We start from the raw sequence: 13,462 nt of genomic DNA, 5'->3' as shown, positions 1-13,462 counted from the left end.
GGGGGACCACATGTTAAGGTCAAGAGGGCCGCAAGCATCCCCCTGACCATACTTTGAGTATCTCTGCCCTAGCTGGTAGGGACCTGTAATTCCTCCATTCCCTCACTCTCCGAAAATTGACCCCGCCGTTCCTTCCTTGACATAAACTGCAACTCCTGCATTCCCTGACTGGAAGATACTGAAAAAAAACATTCCCTCTCTGACTGGAATTACAACTCAGTGCCCTCTTTGGGTGGTCACTTAGGTCCCAATTTAGACTTTGGCGGACGGAGTAAAGGCAGCAGAGGACTTAACATCCGCCACCCTGCCTTTATTCCGTCTGCCAAATTTAGAGTCCACCGTCGACCCGGCGGTGAACTCCATGGGTTCGTATGAATAGCAATCACAGCAGTTCATGCAAAGCCATTTAAAAGTTTGCTGTACATCTTGTCAATGGTGATAGATCCCTACACCAAACGTTTAAATGCTTTTCTTTTACAAACGCCAACTCTCAAGGTGGAAGTTAATTTTTGGAAAAGAAAAAAACGATGCCTATTACACCATTCGTTTTTTCCCATGGTGAGGTGTCATTTTTTAAAATTTTAGCCTCACTGCTAGGATATTTCTGCCGTTGATGGACTGTAAAAAAAGATATATTCTATCGCCCACTGTATATAGGACAGATGGTCGGATGATTTTCTTTGGATGGCCAGTACCACTTCGGACCTTCAAAAGTTGGATTACGCTAAGAGTACATTTTACTCCGCCTGTATAGATCTGGCAGTACACCCAGCTCAAAATAGGGCAGACAGACCAAGATTTTGGAGGACAGGGTACTCCGGGTACTCTGTCACCAATGCGGGAGTTCCCTGTCTGCCAAACTCTGTCGGGTCCTCAGACTGCTCCATTGCCACTGTGGCTGGAAGCATAGACTCCTTTGTTTTCACTTCCCCAAGTGGTTTAGCTCTCCCACTGCACCATTACTTGATTGGCTGAGATAACTGACCTGTCCGATTGATTCCAAACACCAGCTATGAATTGGACAATATTAATTGGCTGCAGTGTCTCCTTCTAATGCTGTGATTGGCAGAAAACTTACCTGGGCAGTGTGCTCCTATGCTTCGGGCTGTTTAAGGACTTTGAGGAACCCTGTAAATAAAAGCAAAGTTAGAAAAGTTGAATATTCTCAGTTTCTTGCCTACACTTTGGCATCCCTTGAATGAATCTTGGGAATGGCTCATGCTTGTTCCCCCCTAGTGCCTTGTGCTGGCCTAAGCAAGAGGACCAAAGGTGAATAGAAGGCTCTCTCTGACCTCGCCCAGTGTGAGGTGGCCACCTATTTGGGAGATTCTCAGTCCAGTCCATTTGGAAGGAAATATTGGCGTCTTAAGAAAAAAGCTTCCTATGAACTCAAGTTTTTCTCTTTCTTCTCAGTAACGCAACTCTTCCTCAAACCTTCACGTCTCTCCTCCCCCTTACTCCCAACCCTCTTCATCCTCGTTTAGCTCCATTCTGACCTCACTTTCCTGCTCCCCACTTTCTCAGACTTGCAGCCATTCTCCCCGCATCCGCCACTCATTTAGACCCTGCTTCATCTTTCTTCACTCATTTCTCCTTCCTCTGCTTTCTTCCTCCTCTCTTCCTCATCCGCCTCTATAACCATTCTTACCGACTCCCCACTTTATGGTCCTCTCTCTCTCTCACTGCTCCTCACTCCTTCCTGTCACCCTGAAGTCTTGCGGTCGGCTCTTTGTCTTTTCCTTGCAGCCCTCCCTGTAGCACTTCCATCTCTGGTTTATGTGTGCATTGCACATGTCTGTATTTAAACGTTGGGTATGAATGAATGAATTTAGCATTTATAGAGCACCTAGTAAGTCCAGACGGAGTGTCCCCGCGCTGAGCAGTAGCATCATGTCAAGGTGAGGAAAGTCAGGGCCTGGTGGGCTCTAGCTCTGTCTAAAGAGCCATGTCTTCAGATTTCTGAGGAACCTTGCTTTCGACTGTTCAGGTCTTAGGTTGAGTGGTACAGAGTTCCACAGCTGGGCTGCAAGAAGACCAAAGGAGCAGCCCCCCATTTGTGCCCGGCGAACTCTGGTAATCACTGCCGGCACTGCATCTCCTGATCTAAGTGCTCTAGTGGGAGAGTATGCATGGATAAGGGGACAGAGGTAGCTGGGACCTCGCTGGTGCATTATCCTGTGCATGAAACACACAATGCTTTGAACGAGATTCTGTGTCTGACTGGAAGACAATGAAGTCGAGCCAAACCTGACCTAATGGTGGTCCATTTTTGTATTCTTAATAGCATCCGGGCAACAGTGTGTTGTACTCTTTGAGGCAGTGCCAGTCTGCCTCTAGAGGTTCCCAAATACAGCACATTCAAGTCGCGACACCAGCAGGGCCTGCAGAACTGTTTTTTGTGCTTCAGCTGGTATTAGCCTCAGAAACTTCCTTAACAGTCGCAGCACTCCGAAACAGGAGCCCACTGTGGCCCTGATCTGACTATCAAATGATAGCTGGGTTTCGACTAACATGCCTAGGTTTTTCACTTTAGGTTTAGGGGCCGGGGTGAGGCCCAAATCCACCAGGCCACCATGCAGACGACCAGAAAGAGGGCAGATTCCCCACCACCAGCACCTCCGTTTTGTCAGCATTTAACTTAAAGCAGCTAGCCTGCATCCATGTTGCTAGGTCAGCGAAACAAGATTTAAACATTGCTGCGGCCCTGTTGTCATCATTAGCTAGTGTTATCACAAGCTGAGTGTCATCAGCATATGACACCATTCTCACACCATGTCTCTCAATCAGGTCGGCCAAAGTGCTCATGTATAGGTTAAAAAGAGTCGGGCTCAATGTCAATCCCTAGGGCACTCCTCGCAGTAAAGGGATAATATCCGAGGTCTAAGGCTTCTGTGTTACCTGGAAAGAGCGCTTGTAGAAAAAGTCTGCTCTCCAGTCAAAAGCTCTGCCTTTTATGCCCTGTGTCCACAATCGATCTAATAGCACCGTGTGGGACACAGTATTGAACGCTGCGCTCAGATCCAGCAGGAACAGAGTCCCTGTTTTCCCTTCGTCTGCCACTTGGCGTAGTGTCTCAGCGCCCAGAAGCAAGGCCAATTCCGTGCTATATTGTGGTCTAAAACCTGATTGAGTCTCGTGAAGGATATTATTTCCTGTAATAAACTCTGCCAGGTGGGAGTTGACGTGTCTCTCAGTCAGTTTTGCCAGGAAAAGAAGCAGTGAGAAGGGGTGAAAATTCTCAGGTTTGGAGGGGTCAAGAGATTCTTTTTTAAGGAGTGGATTCACCATTGCGTGTTTCCACTCCGCTGGAAGTCGGCCTGCTTTAAATGACAGGTCAAGCACTGGGCATAGGCTGGAAGCCAGAACCAGTAACCCCAGTTTCCAAATGGCTGGAGGCACTGGGTCTATCGGTGAATGTAGGAGAGTGGAATCTGACTAATGGTTGCCCCCAACTTTTTGCCTGGTATTTAAGTGGTTTTTGACTAGTCTGGCTGGGATCCTGCTATCCAGGACCCCAGCCTATCTGCTTTCTCCCTAAAACTGTTGTGAGTACTCTAGGTACAACCAATTGGATGCTGGGCATGCCCTACCAGTCCCTGGTAGATGGTACCCTAGGTACCCAGGGCATGGGTCCCCCAGTAGGCCTACCAGGGCTGCAGCACTTATTGTGCCACCCTGGGACAGCCACCCAAACTGACACCACCAGGCCACTACTGTAGCCTGGGTAAGGTGGTGCTAGCACCCCTTACAGGGATGTAGGTACCCTATGTCCCATACCATTACAACACATATACTCTCATAGGTCACCCCTATGGCAGGCCCTGGTAATCCTACAGGGCTGGGTGCTGTGGTATGTGTGAGGGGGGACCCCTACGTGAGTAGGGCCTCCCTGCAACCTTCGTAAAAATGTTACTGGGTTGTTTGTAGTGTAGCCATACCATATACTCTTAACCGCATTATAAGTTATTGCGTCATCGCTGTAACTTTGGAGTGGCTACACAGAACCATATCGTGTTTGGTGTCAAACATGAAGGAATCATACCCCCAGTCCAGCCATGGGCATGGGGGCACGATTCCCCCTTGCTAGGAGGGTGATATGGGAAAAGCGGTAGAATTTGGAAACCAATTTAAAAGTGCACATGTACCACAAAATGGCTACTGTTCGCCACCTACACGACTCTGGCTGGCTGTTGCTGGGGAAAACCCCAGCCTCGCCATCTGGACAATAGGGCTCCTGTGGCAGGGAGGTGCCAGCACCTCCCCAGACAGGATATGTGGATTGGAACAGGGTGGGTGCACCAAAAGTCCATTCAGAGTTGCACGTAGGCAGCTGCAGAGCCCCAATTCTGCATACACCGCCTGGAACCGGTTCAGGGGCATCCTGCCCCTCGCCCAGGCGGGAAACACACAAAGGGGAGTGGGTGTAGCCACCCTTTCCCGCCTCTACTCTGATTGGTAGGCTCTATTTTGGACCATCCCCTAATCTTGGGGATATATGGGAATAACTTTGCCCTAGAGCCTTAGATTCGTACAGGACTTCACAGAACTGACCTTCGACGAGCTGCTGCCCAGCTGACAGAAGAAATCTCCCTTGGGATAAAGGAGTTATCCCCCTGCTTGGCAGGCACCTAAAAGACTACAAGATACCCGGTTGGAACTTCGTTGCTCTCACGACCTTCGACACCTTCCAGCAACCTCGAGGTGGGTCTCCAGTGCATCCCAGCGTCCTGTGAGTGTGCCCAGCAAGTCTGAGCACCCTGGACCACGTGGGTGTCGAGATCCCCGCATACCCCGAGACACCGGCCACCTCTTGTCCAGCACACGACCCCGACCAGTGGGGAAGTTGTGCTTTGGCCCATTCTTGAGCCAACCTTCAAGCAGCATTTGTGCCGACCCTCAGCTCCCTGGCCCGCTCCGGTGGCCCGTGGGAGCCCTTTTACGCACTCCATTTTGCTGCCTTCCGCGGTCCCTTGTCCCTCGACTGGTGGGCCCTGACGGAGGACAATCTTCTTTTCTAAGAGTTCCCCTGGTTGCTCCAGGCCTGCTCTACGCTCCCTGCAAAGGAGAGCACCCTCAGACCACGTGGGTCTGCACCAGCAGCTGCTTTGTTCATCTTGCGTGGGTTGCGGTTGCCAATGCTTAGTGGATCCAATCGGGACACTAACACCGCAGCGACCCTCAGCCGACGTGGGACAGTCGCCCTCCAGAAGCTGGCCTTCCTTGAAGCCTCCCGGAGCCCGTGACTGCAGAGCCCAGCTGTACCTTCCACACCTGAAGCACCCGACATCCACGAGCTCCTTCCTGTGAGCTCCCTGGTCACTGTGCTGTGACCCAGACTCTGTCCCCTCTGCTTTCAGGTTCATCTCTGTCCTTTCTTCAACTTCAATCTTCACGACTTCAGCGACACTTCCAGCTAGCAGCAGTTTGGACTCCTTTTCCATAGAAAATCAGCCCGCGACCCGACACCAGAATCGACCTATGCACCCGGCTTCCCTGGGGCAGGTAACAGTGGTACTTCGGTACTTCCGTGGTGGTGGGCTCTCCAAAGCCTTAAGTCTCAAGCCTTAACTTTGTACTGTTGTTAGAAGTGTCCTTAAACCTTAATTATTCAACCGCGACATTCTCCATAGGCTAACATTGCGATCCCGGCAGCAACTTCTCGCACTGCACACGCCTCCCGTGGGTCCCCTTCCTCTTAACTGTGGGTGGATTCTTAAGGGGCCAGCGATCCTGAATGCCCTAGGCATTGCCTGTAGAATTGTCGTGGTTCTTATACCACTATTTTAGTATATGGTTTGGTCCCCCCCTGGGGCCCATTGATTTCTGTGCTATTTATTGTGTTTAGAAATGCTTGTTTGAATTGTAACTTTGCCACTAGCCACATAAAGTGACTGTGGGATTCTGTCTAGAATAAATACATATATTTTATATATATACCTGTGTGGGCTACTCTTTCATTTGGTTATTCAAGAGGTTATTATGGTAAAACAATAAGCTTAACACTCCTTCAAGACTTAGCCTGAAGGCTGCTCTCCACAGCTACCACTAGGATAGCTTTCTTTAAAGGTTGTCTTAAACCTACCATCAATAGGAGTCGAATTGGACTGGTGCAAGGTGTCCCTATAACTAGGAACAGCATATGCCAGGCCAACTTCTCACATTGGTGTGCAGCGGTTGGATTCAAGCTTGCCATTGTTTTACCAGATAACAAATTGAATTTCTAAAGTGAAAGCCACAAGGTACCAAAGGTACATATAAATTCAAGCTAGAATACAATAAGTTCTACTGAACTTGGAGTTGTGTGTAGAGGGTTTAGCACACCTTGACTACAACTCAAGAGAGGGTTCAGTAGGCCACACTTAGTGTAGGTAGATACATCACTACACTAAACATGTCTTCAGGTAGCACTAAGGCTATGGAAGGACCCCAGAGGGTCCCAGTAGATAAGTATGATAATTTCACCTTTGCAGAGCTCAGGGAAATGTGCACCCTTAGGGGACTGAAGACAGAAAGAGGTGCCAACACAAAACGTCTCAAGGAGATCCTGCTCATAGCAGACTTTATGGAGTCCATAGGATCCAGAGGGACGGACAGAGTGGGTGGGCACCCCTCAGAAGAGGACACTCCCAGAGTGGAATCTGAAGAGGAACAGGAAGAGGATGAAAATCCTGACCTGGAAGAAACAAACCACTCACAGCATGGAGGTGATGGCCCAAGAGGCACTCCCTCCGCCCTTAAAAGGGGAGTGGTGGGTCCAAGAAGGAACAGATCCCCCTCAGTGGGATCCAACCATTCTAAGGGATCCAAAGGGTCCTCTGCCTCTTCTCAGAGAAGAGAAACCTCTCATGAGAGGAAATGCAGACTGATCAAATTTGAGCAGGCTAAGCTTGAGCTTAAAAGAGAACAGTTAGCATTAGACAGGGAAACCCTGGAGCTTCAGAAAGCTTCAAAAAAGTGGGGTCTAGAGATCCCTGGTGGCAGTAATGAAACCCCTAGAGTTAGAGAGAGAGTCCCTGACAATAGGAACCTCCACAAGATTGTGCCCCCCTATCAGAATGGGGATGATATCCACAAATGGATATCTGCTCTTGAAAGGGCCTGTAGAGTACAGAGGGTCCCTGTAGAGCAGTGGGCAGCAATCCTGTGGCTCTCCTTTTCAGATAAAGGGAGAGACAAGCTCCTCTCTGTAAGAGAAGAGGATGCTGATGATTATTATATCTTGAAAGCTGCTTTAATAGATGGGTTTGGCTTAACCACTGATCAATACAGACTTAAGTTCAGAGACACCCAGAAAGCACAGAATCAAGATTGGGTAGACTTTGTGGATTGTGCAACCAAGGCACTGGAAGGTTGGTTAAATGGCAGTAAAGTTAATGATTATCAAGGATTGTATAATCTCATTATGAGGGAGCAGATTCTTAATAATTGTCAGAACCAACTTTTACACCAGCACCTGGTGGACTCTGATCTGACCTCTCCCCAAGAATTGGGAAAGAAGGCAGACAAATGGGTCAGAACCAGGATCAGGCCTAAGAACCAAGTTGGTGACCAGAAGAAGGATTCCACTAAGCCCAAAGAGAAAGGTGGGGATGATAAACAAGAAAAGTCCTCTGAAGGGCCCCAACAAACCAGTGCTGGGGGTGGGTCCCAAAATACTTCCTCTAATACCAAGAAACCATATTGCCATGTGTGTAAGAAACCTGGCCACTGGAAGACTGACTCCAGCTGTCCTAAGAATGGCAATAAAGAAAATGTTCCTCCAAAACCAGCTCCAACACCTCCTGTTACTACTAGTAGTAATCCCCCAGGTGGTGGGAGTGCACCCAAAAACTTAGTTGGGTTCTCTTTGGGGACACCAGTGGACTCTGGCCTAGCCAGGTCCCCTGCATTAGCAACTATGGTCTGTGATGGTGGCATGGGGTTTGCCAACTTTACCATGAGCCCCAGTATTCTGGGCAGGTACAGACAAGAACCAATAATCAATGGTCAGAAGGCTGTGGCCTATAAGGACACAGGGGCCAGTGTCACCATGGTGACCAAGAGGCTAGTGCCCCTAGATCAGCTTTTACCTGGGTTTAGCTATCAGGTGACCAATATTGATGGAATCAGGACAGATCATCCCATGGCAGTGATAAATCTCAGCTGGGGAGGAGTCACTGGCCCCAAGAGAGTGGCAGTGTCCCCAAACTTGCCTGTAGATTGTCTACTGGGGAATGATCTAGAAATCTCAGCCTGGGCTGAGGTTGACCACAAGGCCCATTTGAAAATGGTAGGAATTCCTGAGAGAGTGGATGAGACCCTGAGGGCCTCACCTCCACCCCAGGAGGAAATAGAAAGAGTGAAGCCTGAAACTATGGATCACTCTACACAAACAGAGAGCATAGGGGAGGAAGAGCAGTCTTCCCCCCACCAGACTACAGGTAAAGGTCCAGTTTCTCAGGGAACTGACCCTGCCCCTTGTGAAGTAACTGCCCCAGAAGTGGACAGGCTTGGCCTGCCCACCTCTCTGATGGCAGGGGACCCTTCCAGGGTGGTACCCAGTCTGGAGCAGGTATCCTGCCCCTCTCTACCCTGCCTCAGTCAGCCCAGGGCTGCAGAGGTCAGGGAGGTCAGTGGACCCTTATTGGGCCCCTGCCCAGAGGAACCCCCTCATCAACAGATTAGGGACACCCAGCAGAGTAGTTTCAGCCAGGTGAATATTCCTCTACAAACTGAGGGATCCCCCTTACCCCTAGGTATAGGCACCCCTCAAATGGATGTTGTTGAGCACAGGGAAACCTGGGGCCTAGCTGCCCCAAACCTTCCAGTGTCCTCCACTATTCCAGCCAAAGGGATCCAACCCCCAGCTGTAGGCAGCCAGAGGTTGACCCTTAGGGCCAGATATGACACAGTCATGGGCAGAAAGGCTTCCATAGTGGCCAGTGATCTGAGGAGGTTGAGACCAACCCAAGTAGGGTCTCACTTCCAGACTCAGACACCCCACCAGCCCACCTCTGACCCAAAAACCAATACAGGTAATTTCCCTAGACTTTGGAGAAACTCTAGAACCCCTTGGGGTAGGATTTCCCAAGTGGACCATGACACAGGGAGCAACCATGTTAGTACAGGTTCTTCCTTATATGGCCACTCAGGAAATAAAGGCTTATCTGGACAAGGTTAGCCTTATCTCCTTTCGTTTGGGGGGGGGTTATGTAGGAGAGTGGAATCTGACTAATGGTTGCCCCCAACTTTTTGCCTGGTATTTAAGTGGTTTTTGACTAGTCTGGCTGGGATCCTGCTATCCAGGACCCCAGCCTATCTGCTTTCTCCCTAAAACTGTTGTGAGTACTCTAGGTACAACCAATTGGATGCTGGGCATGCCCTACCAGTCCCTGGTAGATGGTACCCTAGGTACCCAGGGCATGGGTCCCCCAGTAGGCCTACCAGGGCTGCAGCACTTATTGTGCCACCCTGGGACAGCCACCCAAACTGACACCACCAGGCCACTACTGTAGCCTGGGTAAGGTGGTGCTAGCACCCCTTACAGGGATGTAGGTACCCTATGTCCCATACCATTACAACACATATACTCTCATAGGTCACCCCTATGGCAGGCCCTGGTAATCCTACAGGGCTGGGTGCTGTGGTATGTGTGAGGGGGGACCCCTACGTGAGTAGGGCCTCCCTGCAACCTTCGTAAAAATGTTACTGGGTTGTTTGTAGTGTAGCCATACCATATACTCTTAACCGCATTATAAGTTATTGCGTCATCGCTGTAACTTTGGAGTGGCTACACAGAACCATATCGTGTTTGGTGTCAAACATGAAGGAATCATACCCCCAGTCCAGCCATGGGCATGGGGGCACGATTCCCCCTTGCTAGGAGGGTGATATGGGAAAAGCGGTAGAATTTGGAAACCAATTTAAAAGTGCACATGTACCACAAAATGGCTACTGTTCGCCACCTACACGACTCTGGCTGGCTGTTGCTGGGGAAAACCCCAGCCTCGCCATCTGGACAATAGGGCTCCTGTGGCAGGGAGGTGCCAGCACCTCCCCAGACAGGATATGTGGATTGGAACAGGGTGGGTGCACCAAAAGTCCATTCAGAGTTGCACGTAGGCAGCTGCAGAGCCCCAATTCTGCATACACCGCCTGGAACCGGTTCAGGGGCATCCTGCCCCTCGCCCAGGCGGGAAACACACAAAGGGGAGTGGGTGTAGCCACCCTTTCCCGCCTCTACTCTGATTGGTAGGCTCTATTTTGGACCATCCCCTAATCTTGGGGATATATGGGAATAACTTTGCCCTAGAGCCTTAGATTCGTACAGGACTTCACAGAACTGACCTTCGACGAGCTGCTGCCCAGCTGACAGAAGAAATCTCCCTTGGGATAAAGGAGTTATCCCCCTGCTTGGCAGGCACCTAATAGACTACAAGATACCCGGTTGGAACTTCGTTGCTCTCACGACCTTCGACGCCTTCCAGCAACCTCGAGGTGGGTCTCCAGTGCATCCCAGCGTCCTGTGAGTGTGCCCAGCAAGTCTGAGCACCCTGGACCACGTGGGTGTCGAGATCCCCGCATACCCCGAGACACCGGCCACCTCTTGTCCAGCACACGACCCCGACCAGTGGGGAAGTTGTGCTTTGGCCCATTCTTGAGCCAACCTTCAAGCAGCATTTGTGCCGACCCTCAGCTCCCTGGCCCGCTCCGGTGGCCCGTGGGAGCCCTTTTACGCACTCCATTTTGCTGCCTTCCGCGGTCCCTTGTCCCTCGACTGGTGGGCCCTGACGGAGGACAATCTTCTTTTCTAAGAGTTCCCCTGGTTGCTCCAGGCCTGCTCTACGCTCCCTGCAAAGGAGAGCACCCTCAGACCACGTGGGTCTGCACCAGCAGCTGCTTTGTTCATCTTGCGTGGGTTGCGGTTGCCAATGCTTAGTGGATCCAATCGGGACACTAACACCGCAGCGACCCTCAGCCGACGTGGGACAGTCGCCCTCCAGAAGCTGGCCTTCCTTGAAGCCTCCCGGAGCCCGTGACTGCAGAGCCCAGCTGTACCTTCCACACCTGAAGCACCCGACATCCACGAGCTCCTTCCTGTGAGCTCCCTGGTCACTGTGCTGTGACCCAGACTCTGTCCCCTCTGCTTTCAGGTTCATCTCTGTCCTTTCTTCAACTTCAATCTTCACGACTTCAGCGACACTTCCAGCTAGCAGCAGTTTGGACTCCTTTTCCATAGAAAATCAGCCCGCGACCCGACACCAGAATCGACCTATGCACCCGGCTTCCCTGGGGCAGGTAACAGTGGTACTTCGGTACTTCCGTGGTGGTGGGCTCTCCAAAGCCTTAAGTCTCAAGCCTTAACTTTGTACTGTTGTTAGAAGTGTCCTTAAACCTTAATTATTCAACCGCGACATTCTCCATAGGCTAACATTGCGATCCCGGCAGCAACTTCTCGCACTGCACACGCCTCCCGTGGGTCCCCTTCCTCTTAACTGTGGGTGGATTCTTAAGGGGCCAGCGATCCTGAATGCCCTAGGCATTGCCTGTAGAATTGTCGTGGTTCTTATACCACTATTTTAGTATATGGTTTGGTCCCCCCCTGGGGCCCATTGATTTCTGTGCTATTTATTGTGTTTAGAAATGCTTGTTTGAATTGTAACTTTGCCACTAGCCACATAAAGTGACTGTGGGATTCTGTCTAGAATAAATACATATATTTTATATATATACCTGTGTGGGCTACTCTTTCATTTGGTTATTCAAGAGGTTATTATGGTAAAACAATAAGCTTAACACTCCTTCAAGACTTAGCCTGAAGGCTGCTCTCCACAGCTACCACTAGGATAGCTTTCTTTAAAGGTTGTCTTAAACCTACCATCAATAGGAGTCGAATTGGACTGGTGCAAGGTGTCCCTATAACTAGGAACAGCATATGCCAGGCCAACTTCTCACAGTGAACCAGATTTGATTTTAGCCACTAGAGAGCATAGCGTATCCCCTGAGATGCTCTCAATCTTGAAGGTGCCCTCCGTGAGGGGCTCCGAGTCCCTCCTAGAGGAAAGGCCAACCTTATATGTGGTATCAGGAAAAGATCCATATATCCAGAAAGAAGTGGGAAATCTCATTGGTAAGGAGGGGGAGTACCGCGGGGAGTCCAAGGTCTCACCTTGGGTTTCAGCTGAGTGAACATGCCCGGGCGCCAGTGGAGCACTTGTAATGACAGACACCAAATGCTTTAGACACAAACCCATCCAGGAACTTTTATGCTCAAGTCAGACTAGGGATGCGGTAATAAGCACAGCTGGACGGATATGGATGTGTAAAGAGGGTGTAAAGCAAATTATTTTCATGGGGTGCATTCGTCAGATTAACACTTCTGCTCCTACCTTTGGCATCCAGGAAGTTGCAGTTTCTGGAATAGTAGAACCCATTCTTCCACCTGTACTGATCTGAACTGTGTCCTCTTGCAAGCCTGGAGCTACTACTTATGTTACGATTTCTTTTGCCTTATTATAAATAAAATGCTTTCAAAGATGTTGACTGTCGACATTTTACACAGGTTCCAAAATAGGCAGGTGGGATTTTTCTCACCATGTGAAAACCTTCTCCAGACACCACAGTGGTGCAGGGCCATGCACACTGCTCTTCTCCTTCACTTAATTCTTCATACTTTCCTCTTGTTTTTCTTTTCATGTGTCTTACACCCTCTGCTCCTCTTCCACATTTTCACCATTCACTCTTCTTGTCTTTTCTTTCCATGTATCCTTTTCTTTCATGCACCGTTGTTCTCACAAGAGATCGGGGCTACCATATGATTGTAAGGATAAAATGACCAACAGGCACCTCGCATACGACAAGGGCCTACCCGAGTCACTCTGCATCCGATTCATTTCTCCCACCAACTCCTTGGCTCTTTAACACCCACTCACCTGAACAGCATGAATTGAATCTGCGATTGAAAGAAGATCTAAAGAACAATGATGGAGATCCCTATTCATTACTTACCAAGGACCCCCTCCTAATCCATGGAGGGGCAGCAAGTATAGGCTGGAGCTGGGATGGAGACATCCATATCACCCGAAGTGCACGTGGATCAATGTAGGCGACGCAAGATTTGCTTCGGTGGCACTTCTGGATTTCCCCGCTTTCACGCCTATTTGCAAAATTCCACTGGAAGAAGGAAGTGCATCACTGGTGTGAGGCAGAATTGCCTCAAAGGAATTTCAAGGGGCTATAAAGCCATGAAGGGCTGTTGGGTTCTCATCCTTTTGCCCTTTGAATGCTTCCCGGCCCTTTGCCACCACCAGGACACAGAGGAGCCCTGCTTGCTTGGCAGTGATCCCGAGGTAGTGTAGCATGAAGTAGGGCACCACCCATAGCCTTGAACATGTCAGCCAGAACACTTGTTTTGCCAAGTTGACAGGAGTACTTAAGATGTAAAGTCTGTTCCTCTCAGGACGTTGAGCTGGGAGAAAATGCT

The 13,462-nt window shown here is 49.9% G+C and overlaps 1 protein-coding gene across 6 annotated transcripts in view; it reads right to left on the bottom strand.

Moving 5' to 3' along the window:
• TNS2 (tensin 2) overlaps nt 1-13,462 on the bottom strand; it is a 345,238-nt gene that overhangs the window by 149,459 nt on the left and 182,317 nt on the right. For all 6 annotated transcript variants that reach the window (XM_085600920.1, XM_085600922.1, XM_085600921.1 and 3 more), the window contains one exon: nt 1,079-1,128. In XM_085600920.1, coding sequence (XP_085457046.1) covers nt 1,079-1,128 — 50 coding nt within the window. The remainder of the gene's footprint in view (nt 1-1,078; nt 1,129-13,462) is intronic.

This window comes from Triturus cristatus, chromosome 4_2 (assembly GCF_964204655.1).
Source record: "Triturus cristatus chromosome 4_2, aTriCri1.1, whole genome shotgun sequence".
NCBI lineage: Eukaryota > Metazoa > Chordata > Amphibia > Caudata > Salamandridae > Triturus > Triturus cristatus.
The sequence above is the reverse complement of the archived record's forward strand: the minus strand, read 5'-3'. Positions and strand labels throughout refer to the sequence as shown.